Source organism: Gossypium hirsutum, chromosome A06, assembly GCF_007990345.1.
Source record: "Gossypium hirsutum isolate 1008001.06 chromosome A06, Gossypium_hirsutum_v2.1, whole genome shotgun sequence".
In the NCBI taxonomy this organism is placed as follows: domain Eukaryota; kingdom Viridiplantae; phylum Streptophyta; class Magnoliopsida; order Malvales; family Malvaceae; genus Gossypium; species Gossypium hirsutum.
Window position 1 is genome coordinate 20,240,776 of NC_053429.1, and position 12,272 is coordinate 20,253,047.

Here is a 12,272-nt window from a genome sequence, read left to right on the forward strand (position 1 = left end):
AAAAAAAATTAGGCATCTAATTAGGAAAAAATATCATAGTTTAGGTTTTTTTTTTCAAGCCTATAAATTATTATTAACGTATGTATATTAACTATGTTTCTTAAATTTAAATGAAAATAGTATGATTCCCTTTCACAAAAAAAAAAGTATGATTCCCTCCCTTCATATTAGGTTGATTATTTGTTTATATTAAATTATGGAGTATAAATTTGAAAGTTAAAATATATTTTAATCCTACTTAGAAAAATTAAATATAGCAACATAGTATTTTAATTGAAAATTTAATGATATTAATTATTTGGACTAATTAATAGCATTATAAAAATACAATGACCAAATTACATTATAAATTAAAGTGTAGTGGTTAAATCTCAAAATTAGGCATAATAGAGAGATCAAAATTGAAATTTTATCATTTTTCTAAAATTGTAAAAAAAAAAAAAAAAAAAAGGTAAGATCAACACAAACCTAAAAGAAATAGGAAACACATGTCAGTATGTAAGATTTTTAGAGTTTTCAAAAATATTTATAACAATATAATGTTTTAACTAAAAAGTTAACAATATTAATTTTTAGGACTAATTAATAAAATTATAAAAATATAAAGATCAATTTATATTAAAAATAAATTATAAAAATTAAATCTTAAATTTAAACATATAAGAGGAAGTAAAACTAAAATTTAATCATTTTGGTAAAAAAAAAAAAGCATGAATGACTAGACATGAGTCAACGAGGGAAGGTCCAAAAAGACCTTTCATGTTAATAAATTAATAAATTTTCAATATTAAATAGCTGTTATAAATTTATTTGAATTATCAATTAAGTTAAAATATTAAAAAAGAAAACATATTGCATTTAATTTTTCTCTTTACGACGTTTGACATTCAGAGTTCTTGAATAGTCTTGGTGTATCAAATTTACAAGAATTAGTACTTCAAAATCTTTCGCTAAAACATGAAAGCATACAAAAGTTGACTCAATCGATTTATAAGATTCGAATCCAATTACTTCCATCCTCAATCTTGGTCTCATTCATCGAGAATTTTTTTGAGATAAATCCTTTTATTATGATTATCAGAGAAAGTTTTCAGCTTGATTTCTAAGTAAAATGGTGATGATAAGGATAAAGATAAGCTTTTAAAATAAGACAAGTCGATTCATCTTTTCTTCTTTAACGAAATTTGATTAGTATAATTTTAGAAGGAAAAAAACACAACCCAAGGATCATTTGCTTATAAAGAAAGCAATTATGAAGGTCAAAGTAAAAAATGCCAACATCTTAACTCCACTTGTCTTGAAATCATATCTAGACTATTGTCCAAAGATTTATCTAGACGTTTATTTAAACATGAAAGTGAATAGTAGTAGTCAGGGGCAAAACTAGAAAATTTTTTAAGGGGGTAAAGTTAAATTGTAATTTTTAATAGGCTAAATCTTTATAACTTTTAAATGATTAAATCAAAATTTTATCATTTGTAGTGGGCCAAAGTATAATTTTATCTTTACTAATTTAAATTTTTTAAAAAAGTTAAAGGGACTAAATGAACAATTTTTCATTTTAGGGGCCGAGGCCCCTACCGGCCTTTTATATACACCACTAATAATAGTACAAAAAATTATTTAACAAGAGTTGAAACACCAATAATGAACAACTATAGTCTGACTAAATAAGACCAATAGGACCATCACCTTAGAAACCCATTATGGGGAAATCCGGTTTTGAGGCAATAATGTTTGATACAATCAGTGGTCGAAGTCCAAGTGGAGATCCCAGTTGGCAATCATGATGCAGTTATGGGTTCAAGTATAACCGGGGGCTAGGTGACGGTCATTACGCGGTTAAGAGATCAAGGTTTTTGGATACCCGCAAACAATGCTTTATATAATCATACAGAAAACTCAGGGAATTTTCGGTATAAACAACGTAATTTTTTTCTCTATTTCCAAGCAATCGGTATCTTTAACCTTTCATTCTTTTTTGAAGGCTGACACTAAAGTGGACACAATAGGGCTCTTAGGTGGAGAGCAAATGTTCCAGCATAGTAGAAGTCGAACTCAAGTCGACGTGGCAGCAATTGTAGTTATTAATGGGTTGTGTAATAATGACAACCATCGTCGCCCAAAAATGAGCATCACCTTTACTATACCATAACAATCGCTCCTCACCTGAGAGTCTTCTTGCGTCTACGATGGTATCGGCCTTTGAATAAACAAGAAGGTTAAATGTATTGGTTGCTTAAGAATAGAGAAAAAAATTACACTGATTATAGCAGGAAGGCTAGAGAAAAAAAAATACAAGGTTGTAATGCAAATTTCTTGCATTTGTTGACCCTTATAAGTATTAACTATTTGATGTGATTAGAAAAAAGCATCTCGAGACAGTTATATCATCGCACATCTCAAGCGGAAATGTTGTTATTAAGTTATTTGCCGATGTTGATGGATCTGACCTATCTTTGACCACCGTCGTGACGAATACGGGTACCAAAGTTAAAGTAAAAAGTCATATTACATAATTATGGGTTGGGCAGATACTTATCGGTCTCCGGCATTAATTTAAATTTCGGGGGTCAGTATTAGTTGGGGTATCATTATAACCCAAACCTAGACACTTAAGCTCGACATTCAATCAGTGCATTTGATTTCAACTTCGACATTGGGTCCATGTTATAAGGCAGAAACAGTTATACCGGAGGATCATCGATGTATACCGGTCGATCATCGACGTATACCGATCATCAAACCGTTGAATATTTTGCCAGACACATGGGTTATAGGAGAACCGATGAACTACTCATTTCGACTGGGGCTAGCATGTACATTCCACACTGTGCTTGAAAGTGACAATGAAGGTACAGACAAGAAATGAGATGTAAATGAAGAAGAAAGGGTTGTAAATGCAAACGAGGGGGAGGAGCTAGGACCTAAGCCAGTGCGGGCCGGATGGTTCAAAAATGGTACTATTTTTCAAACCAGATCTAGTTACAATAGATCCAAAACTTTGCGAGTCTAACGATGACGCCTCAAATCCAGATGCACGATTCAGGGCTTATGAATCTCTGCCCCACATGAAGAATATTGACCTATCAACCGAAGGTGGTTAGAGTTTTCGCGACTTTCATATAGAACACCTGGATATGTAAGCACATATTGTGATGTACGAGTACTAGAAGCTGAAATGGAATACTCTAACAAAGATGCTTTTCTTACTGCACTAAAGCGGTACAGCTTTAAGATCGGCATGAACTACTACGTTACGATGTCTCGTTTTAGAGAAATTTGAATAAAAGTGCATAATGTAGGACGAGTGATGTAAGTGGAAAATCATAACGTCTTACCAGAAGAAAATCAGGATGTGGACGATAAATAAGTATCTTAGTCCCCATACTTGTGTTGCGACAGGTGCAAGTCAAGATTATCCGAGGCTACACTTGGACATGATTGCTGACATTATTCTACCAATAGTGAATGTCAGTCCTCAAATTCAAATACCGGTGTTGATTACAGACATATGTAGCTAGTATCAATACACTCCAACATACTACAAACTGAAAGTTGCAAAACAGAAGGCTATAGAGAAGTTACATCATAGGTGAGAGGGTTCATATAACTATCTATGGCAATGGTGTCAGGTATTGGATTGATACGTATCAGGTTCTGTAATCGATCTTGAAACGCGACCAGGGTACTGAGGCAATCAGTTGGTCCCTAGAAAAAAAATATTTCACCTGTTCTTTTCGACATTTGAGCAATACAGAGGCATTTTAACACTGTAAGCGTCTGTTGTTTGTCATTAGCTATAAGGAAGATATCAGTAGTGTCTGTTGTTTGCCGTTGCTCAGGATAGTAATCGGAAGATTTTTACCTATAACGTTCGCAATAACTTTCAGAGAAACGGCAGATCACTGAGATTTTTTTCTGAGCCGGTTAGGTCACCGCATTTACCCTCAACTTGACATATGTGTCATATCAGATAACAGACTCGGAATACTCTTGGTGATTGGTCGTCATAGATTTCTTTAGAATCGCACTCATCATCGGTACTGCATACGACGTGTGGGATCCAACTACCGTAAAAAATATTTTTAGACAACTGAGCGAGATCTAGTCATTAACATGGGTTTGTAGTTTGAACTATGTATTCACTGCACATCAAATATTTATACCGGGTTATTTTATTGCACTAACCAGTAGCTATTTCTTGACATGTTACAAGCTTGTCCAACATTGATTCCATCAAATGTTAAACAATTTAAGCACCACCAACACTTACGCTGCAATGTATGTATCGAATATACCATTTGAACAGTGGAAGCAGTCGTACAATGGGGGTCTACGATATGGGCACATAATTTCAAACTTGGCCGAATGCATCAATTCCGTACTAAAAGGACGCGTCATTTGCTAGTAACATCGGTTGTTAAAAAAACATACATTAGATTGGTTTCCTAAGAATGAGTCAACGTATGCTGGACAGATAATGGACGATGGTACATTCTGTGATGAAAAAGATTTGGTGAAGTATAGCGAGAGCAAACACCATATATATAGTTTGCCATTCATGTCGAAACCTCAATTTTTGAGTCACGGAGCACGCTAGGCCTGACCAGAAAATATCAGGTGCATCGTATCGTGTGAACCTAACAGAAAGGATCCGTGATTGTAAGAGATTCCAAACACTTTGGTTCCCATGCGCACATGTAATTATCACATGTAGAAACATATGAATTGAGTACGCACCTTACATCAACGACGTCTACCAACTACAACGCATTCATAGTGTGCGAAGTCATGAATGCCCACATGTCCCAAATGAAAGTATGTGGCCGCCTATGTCCAGTGTGCTGTTCAAGTTGGTGCCAAACAAGGACTTATGTCGCATCCCGAAAGGTTGCTAAATTCCACTCGGATAAAGAATAATATGGATATTCGGAAGAGAGACAGACAACAGAAATTATGCAGGTATTATAGAAACCCAGTGAATATGAAGCCATTTTTCCTATATAGGGATACGTTAGGGCCTCAACATCGTTAATATTACTTTCTACTAAATTTCAAATTCATTAGTGTGTTTCACATATTTTCATTGGTTTAATTTATTAGTTATTATTAACTTACGCATAACTCATGGTAGATAGTAATAAAGACAAATATATTATTTGAATGAATAAGTTTAATTTTTTATTTATGACATATCTATATTTACATTACAATATTTATAAGAAAAAATATACTCAACCGTGTAATTGGGGAGAATGTGTGCAGCATGGCGGTGGACGACGGTTGCGTGGAAGATTTCTACATACAACCAGCCGTACAGCAAAAGGTTCAACCGGAGTGTAATTGGAGGTATGGGCCTGTAGACTTCACATCGTCGTCATCATCGCCTGAATATGTATCTAGTACGACCCCTTGAACAATCATTTCTTTAGGATTCGCAACGTAATCATTTTCTTCTATGGTTGATTGCTGCATCATCCTCGCCATTCATCGTGTATCTGCCATTATCGTGTCTGGTGGTTGCAATAATGAGCCACCCCTATAAAACAATGATGTGCATGATGTTTGGGTCACTATAGGCGTGTAATCATAAATTTCTTAAATTCCGAGTACGTCATAAAGGTATCGGGCATCGATGTTATCATTGACTGCTGCATGGGCATCTGTATCAGTATTTTCATCGGTGGCGATGCATACATCAACGTCTGCCCTAACATGGGGTTTGGCATCGACATCTGCATAGGGGTGTAGTATGCAGGGGGTGTCAATGCCACAGAATATGTACCCGTAGGAACAGAAAAACTGACCACATGCGACGGTGGTCTGTAGTATGATGGTGCATATGAAAAAAAAGGCTACTTAATTGAACGAGAATAAGTGGAGCGAACTGACCTTTATATTGCGTAGCCACAAGTAACGCATCTTCTATCAGAGTGGATGACGAACCCGTCGTGCGATCGCATCCTCTCCTACGCTATTGTGGAGGTCGATGTTGCCTCTTTGCCCAAATTTGTTTACTTTTTACCTCCAATTGTAACATATACAAATTGCTGGTAGCTTTGAATTATGCCAAGTAATCATCAGATGCCGCCATGTCCACTGCAAAAAATAATTCGCGAATGAGTTAAGATTACCTTACGATCCCACGCCTCAATGTGCTCCTTATGCTGTACCACCTAGTCGTTATTGCCCTTCCTCCGTATGTTCCCATTGTACAACTCTTTAAGTCTCACGGTGACAGCAAAATTCATTGCCTCCACCCGAACTGTCATAACACCCAATCCGATTTGTGCATTTCCATCATCGTGTACACTACCAATGACACCTTGGCATCCCACATCTGCCCATTATCCAACATTTCTGGCAAGATGTAAGATATGACATTAGTGTCGGTGTACAACATCCATTCAAATAGAAAAGTAAAATTGTAAGTATAGTTATGTATGAATTTTTTTTACGAATCATTATGTAATTAATATAGGTTCGAAAGAATAAGTAACTAACCTCGGTTTTCAAATGTTGGTCTAACAACAATATAATATCTTCTAGCTCCTCAGGCAGTCTCATATAACTCGGCTCACGGTTCCACCTATATAAGCGATATGTTAGTCAAAACGTATAATAAAAAAATTTACTGTATAGACTACATATTTGTTAATAAATGATATTTACCTCGTCACCAAAGGGAACATGTATGGGTTGGTTACCTTGGGACGTAGAAATAATAGTAGCCACTAGGCCCACAGTTGCAACAAGAGCAGGCAACCACCGATCGATGTTGCACTCGGTATCGTGGCCCAACACATCTCCCAGTATAATGTGGACACTATGATAGATCCCCAACTTAGTTTTCCGTACTTATTGAAGTCCACGATGTGGTAGCCACCTTACATGAACCAAATTTTGAGATTTGTCAAGCATTAAAATGCCCCAGATTAACTCATGACGTATGCTTGAGTGTACTGTTCTATGACCTCCTTTATTCAGTATTCAAGGAGCTCGTCGAAATTATCATTCAACTAGTTCATCGATATCGGACCACTTTCGAACTTGTCTTGAACCTTCCCCAACAGTGATGTGCAGAAGTCCACTTTACCCGGAACGATCGCTAATTCCGTGATGACTGGCGCATCCATTGGCAGACAGAGTTGTAGTTCCAACGTCTTTGAGTGTGATTGTTCACTCACCGTATGGAAAGTGGAAAATGGAAAGTGGAAAGTGTGTGTTTCGGGCCTCCATCTTTCCACCAATGAGTTGATAAGTGCCAAATCAAGTTTGTAGCCCCCGAACATGCAAGACACATGTAAGAATCCAACTGCTTGCAAGTGGCCAAGAATTTCAGGGATCGCAAGCTTTCCGATGTTATGAATGAAGCCCTTCAAAACACGATTCTCTGCCTATTTACACAATAAAAATAATTTCAAATTAAAAAAAATAAAATTAACCTTATTGAAATTAATGAAATTTAAATTTTCGTCTTACCATTACTACTTGGGTGGTGGAAATATTCTTGTTGTTGAAGTGGATTAGAGAGGCGGTCATTCGTGAAAAATAGATTTTGAACAAATACAATATGAGATAATTAATAAAAATATTATTTTTAAATGAAAATATCGTACACGATCAAAACGAGAGACTTGAGAGGGTTTGAGAGAGTTGAGAGAAGAATGTGAATGAAAAAACTGAAATTTGGAGGGTATTTATAGGGTAAAAAAACTTATTGTTGGATTTTTATTTTTATTTTTTACAGTTGGCGTGGCACTGATAAAAAAGCCATTGCTTTTTGACCTTTTTGAACATTGAGGGAAAACATGCCTGATTAGATGAGTTTTCCAGAAAACGTGTCCAGCTAGACGTGTTTTCTTGATACGTATGCAGAAAGCTCGTCCAGTTGAACTCGCTTTTTTATTTAAATCAATTTATTTCCTTAATTAAATCTAATTATTAAAAAAAGGGACTATTGACGTTATTTAGCCCTATAATCACAACAATATATGATATATGTGATTAGATTAGATATGTCATGATTGGCTTCTAATATATACTAGAATTAAGATAGTATTTCTTTAATGTTGATTTGAATTAAGCTTAATATATAATGCTAAACCTTATATATGGTAAGTTGAGTTGAAGTGTATAGTATTTAATTAGATAGTTATGTTTAAGGTCTAAAATAATAGGTTGTTAGTGCATGCTTAAAAGAAACAAATTAATAAAGTTAAAATTCAGCAAATTATATAGTTTTTTTAAGGAAAGAGATTATTCATTTATTTGATTAGATTAACATATTTTAAATGTTCATGATAAATTTAAACTTACAATTAATTTAATTTAATATTAATACTCTAAAAACTTAATTAAAATATTTTAAAATCCTATATAAATTTAAAATTTAAATCATGTTGAACGTTATCAATATTTTATTATTAAACAAACATAAATTAATAAATAAATATTATAAAAATTCCGATTAATCAATAAAAATACATTCTTTTTTCCTCTCACTATTTTATTTCTTCTTCACATCTCTTTGGGCCAAAAACAAATACATAAAAAAGCCAGCTGGCTGACCATTCAGATTCAGGCCCGTAATATTGAGGACATTTATGTGGCGGGAAAATTAATATAGAAAAGCGTACGCGAGAAGCTTCTCTTTCAGAAAAACCCTAAATTTGTTAAAAAACCAAAAGGCCGCCCTTTTTTCTTAATACGATTCCTCCCTATTATTCTTTTGTTGAGTGTTCATACTGGTTCGTTTTCACTTCCCGCCATTTTCTTTCAGCAGCGATGCCGGTCCTAAGATCCCGCGAAATCCTTCCGGTCCAACCCAAGCCCCTAAAAGCTCGGGCCAATATCGACCCGCCCGCCACTCCCACGCAAGGCCGCGAACAACCCGCCACTCGTTCATCGCCGCCTTCACTCATTCCCTCCCCTAAAACTCTTGGTTCAGTTTCCGGTTCCGCACCCATACTTCGGCGGAGCCTTCGTCTTTCTACGAGAGCTTCGTCCAATGCCGGCCAGGATGGTGTTTTGGAGGCGGAGGAACCTATCGAACGACGAAACGGTGACGTTTCGAGAAAGAGGAAGTTGAGTGCCGATAACGATGTCGGTTTGGAGAGCGGCGAGGATGAAGGGGTATTGAGTTTGCGGTCGGGGAAGAGGGTTACTAAGAAGGGTCCATTTGGCGACGGCAACGGCAGCGAAGGCGATGTAGAGGTTGAAATTGACAGGAAAGGTAAAAGCATGTTAGTGGAAGAGAGTGAAGATACTGAGAAACCGGAAAGAAGCAAGGAGAGAGTGAATGTGAAGGGAAAAAGGAGATATAGTAGAGAAGAGAAAGGGAAGGGGAAATTGCTTGTAGAAAGTGCTTTGGAATCTAAAGATGAGAGTTTAGTTGACGGTTCAGTTTCCGACGTTGAACTTCTAGCACAGGAAGTGAATTTGTCCAATGAAAAGCCAAGTAAGAAGAATAATAGGAGAACAAGTCAGGGGAGAATGGAGCGGTTTCGAGATACGGCTAGGGAAAATGCTTCTCGATTTGCCCATTTCAGCACCCAGGAAGAAGATGATAACATTTTATCAACGGAGGCTGAAAGCGAAATTCCGTCCGAAGAACCTGAAGAAAAGGGTGTTGAAGATTGGCCGGGTCCTTTCTCTACTGCTATGAAGATTATAAGGGATAGAGCAGCGAATTTTAACGTAAGACAGGGGAGTTCTTCCTCGGACAAGGTACAGTACTTACAAATTAAGTGGGTTCCTCAAAAGGGTAAAAGAAAAGACTGGTCAAAGCGGCTGCCTCCATCATTGCTTGATTTGAGCTTGAGGGTTCTTGTCGATAATGCAGATGCGATTGCTTCGCTTGCTCATGTGCCTGATGCTCTGAGACACAAGCTCTGTCATATGCTCTGTGACTCGAGGCGAATGAATAGTAACTTTTTTGATCTCCTTCTTAACGGATCCCCTATCGAAATTCGCCTCAAAGATTGTTCATGGCTAACTGAGGAACAGTTCAATCAATGTTTTGAAAAGTGTGACACTATCAACTTGACGGTACGCTGTATATTCATCTACACGTCGTATTGAGTTATTGCTATTTGTCCATTTCATGATATTCTTTTTGCGACTAGTCTAAAGTTTATTGTTTTTGGAATTCAGATTCTCCAACTTGATTACTGTGGCCACTGCTTAGCGGATTATAATTTACCTTCTACCTTAGCTCGGTCGCCGAACAGCTTGCCTGCACTAACCACTTTGTCATTGACTGGTGCATATCGTCTTTCGGATGCTGGGCTTAGTGCTCTTGTTTCTTCTGCCCCTGCATTACGATCTGTAAATCTCAGCCAGTGTTCATTTCTTACCCACAGCGCTATTGACATTTTAGCTACCTCCTTGGCATCAGTTCTACTGGAACTATTTATCGATGATTGCCAAAGTATTGATGCAATGCTGGTTCTGCCATCATTGAAGAAGCTGGAGCATTTGGAAGTGTTGTCAGTAGCAGGGTTGGAGTCTGTAACTGATAGTTTTATCAAGGAATTTCTTATTGCAAGAGGCGATGGTATCAAGGAACTGATTTTGATGGATTGTTGGTACGCTTACTTATCACTTGTTTTATCTAAAATCTTTTGTAGTTCCCTGGTTTTGAGTTTCTTTTGATCCCTAAATATGTTTGATACTGTAATTTCCTGCAGGAAATTAACTGATTCTTCCTTGAAAATCATTGCGGAAACCTGTTCAAATTTACGAGCACTTGACATTGGTAACATATCCAAACTGACAGACACTTCTTTCGGCTACCTGGCCAGTGGTTGTCGGTCATTGCAGTCATTGAAACTCTGCCGCAATGCATTCAGGTATTTACCGTGTCTTCTGGGAGGGGTTATTTTTACTTACTATGTCATATAATCTTATGCTGTGGTCTCGTCTATTGTGTTTTGCTAGTTGATTCCTTGTAGTTGACATTGTGTGATAGTTGAGTTTGGCACATGGGCGTTTTTTACTATTTATTCCAACGGGGCACAAGGCATTCGTTGTATAAATAAGTATTCCCCCCATGTCTTATTGAGTAATAATGTAAGAGTGGAGTGCCTTTATGTGTGTCTAATCAATGAGGTAGCCATATGGTTGGTTTGGAGCAGTTGTCTTTCTCAAGTCTACCCAATATTTTGAAAGTACGTTGGAGTTTGTTTCATTCTTATATTTCGAATATGATTTCTGTTATATTAGCTGTAGAATTCACTCTTTCTTTTTTTTCCCCTTGCTTGCAATAGTGATGATGCTATAGCTGCATTTCTTGAAATGTCTGGGGAGGTTTTGAAAGAGCTAGCACTGAACAATGTTGGGAAGGTACTTGATTAATGCTTCTCCTCTTTTCTCTCACACATATGCGTAGACATGCACATACAATAACTCCCCGCCTACACACAGGGAAAAAAAAGTAAAGAAAGAAAACCATTTCTTAAGGCTTCTTGCTTGTTTTTGTATGGTATTATTCTAATTTCTTATAAATGGATGAGCCTTTTTAGGTTGGTCTTAATACAGCCTTATCACTTGCGAGGCGTTCAAGAAATCTGGTTAGTCTGGATCTATCTTGGTGCCGAAATCTGACTGATGAAGCTATGGGCTTGATTGTAGATAGCTGTTTATCGCTGAGGGTGCTTAAACTTTTTGGATGCTCTCAGGTACTTTTGCCTGATCAGATTCGCCTTTTAGCAACGAAACCTTTTCTCAATACCATATAATTGTCCCCTTTTGTATGAAATGCAATATCATGCAGCTTGAGTAACCTGCAGACTTAACTATTTGCTTGACATCAGTTGTTTTATGTTGTCTTGGTGCTATGTTTGCAGATTACAGACGTCTTTTTGTATGGCCATTCTAATGCCAAGGTAGAAATCATTGGTTTGAAGTTGTCTCCATTACTGGAACATATCAAAACACCAGCTCAGGGTCCATTGCAGTACTCTTCAGTATCAGTTGGGTGTCAGTGACCAGTCATAGCCATGTGATGTATACCGGAAACGTGTAGGTGGCAACTAAATTTTCTAGTGAAGTGCTAACAGTTTGATGTCTAAAGAAACAAGGACATTTTTTTGTCGTTCTGTGATGCTCTCTTTTGTTGAATACCTGTCTAATGAGTCGCATCATTAATGGCTTTTTCATGAATGAAATTCATGTTTTGAGAAATAACAAAGCCAATTCTTGTACTCCACAAAATTAAACTTTTACGGTTTATCATGAAGTTTTTAATTTCGCTCAAAACACTTTTG

The 12,272-nt window shown here is 36.7% G+C and overlaps 1 protein-coding gene across 2 annotated transcripts; it reads left to right on the top strand.

Annotated features, from left to right (window-relative positions):
- The first annotated feature begins 8,625 nt into the window (after positions 1 to 8,625).
- On the top strand, positions 8,626 to 12,264 carry LOC107951068 (uncharacterized). 2 transcript variants are annotated; one of them, XM_016885966.2, is made up of 6 exons: positions 8,626 to 10,053; positions 10,159 to 10,592; positions 10,695 to 10,856; positions 11,274 to 11,349; positions 11,529 to 11,684; positions 11,853 to 12,264. In XM_016885966.2, exons 1-6 carry the CDS (start codon positions 8,791 to 8,793, stop codon positions 11,991 to 11,993), a joined length of 2,232 nt encoding a protein of 743 aa, XP_016741455.1. In that variant the 5' UTR covers positions 8,626 to 8,790; the 3' UTR covers positions 11,994 to 12,264. The 2 variants fall into 2 exon arrangements, with proteins under 2 accessions (XP_016741455.1, XP_040971232.1); XM_041115298.1 differs by lacking the exons at positions 11,274 to 11,349; positions 11,529 to 11,684; positions 11,853 to 12,264 and adding an exon at positions 10,945 to 11,174 and having other exon boundaries at positions 8,659 to 10,053.
- Positions 12,265 to 12,272: the final 8 nt, after the last annotated feature.

What these genes read in the sequence shown, in the direction of transcription:
- LOC107951068 (XM_016885966.2), top strand. Translation starts at nt 8,791, where the DNA reads ATGCCGGTCCTAAGATCCCGCGAAATCCTTCCGGTCCAACCCAAGCCC. An exon ending in CTGATTTTGATGGATTGTTG is followed by an intron (nt 10,593 to 10,694) that starts GTACGCTTACTT and finishes AATTTCCTGCAG; the next exon opens with GAAATTAACTGATTCTTCCT. An exon ending in CACTGAACAATGTTGGGAAG is followed by an intron (nt 11,350 to 11,528) that starts GTACTTGATTAA and finishes GAGCCTTTTTAG; the next exon opens with GTTGGTCTTAATACAGCCTT.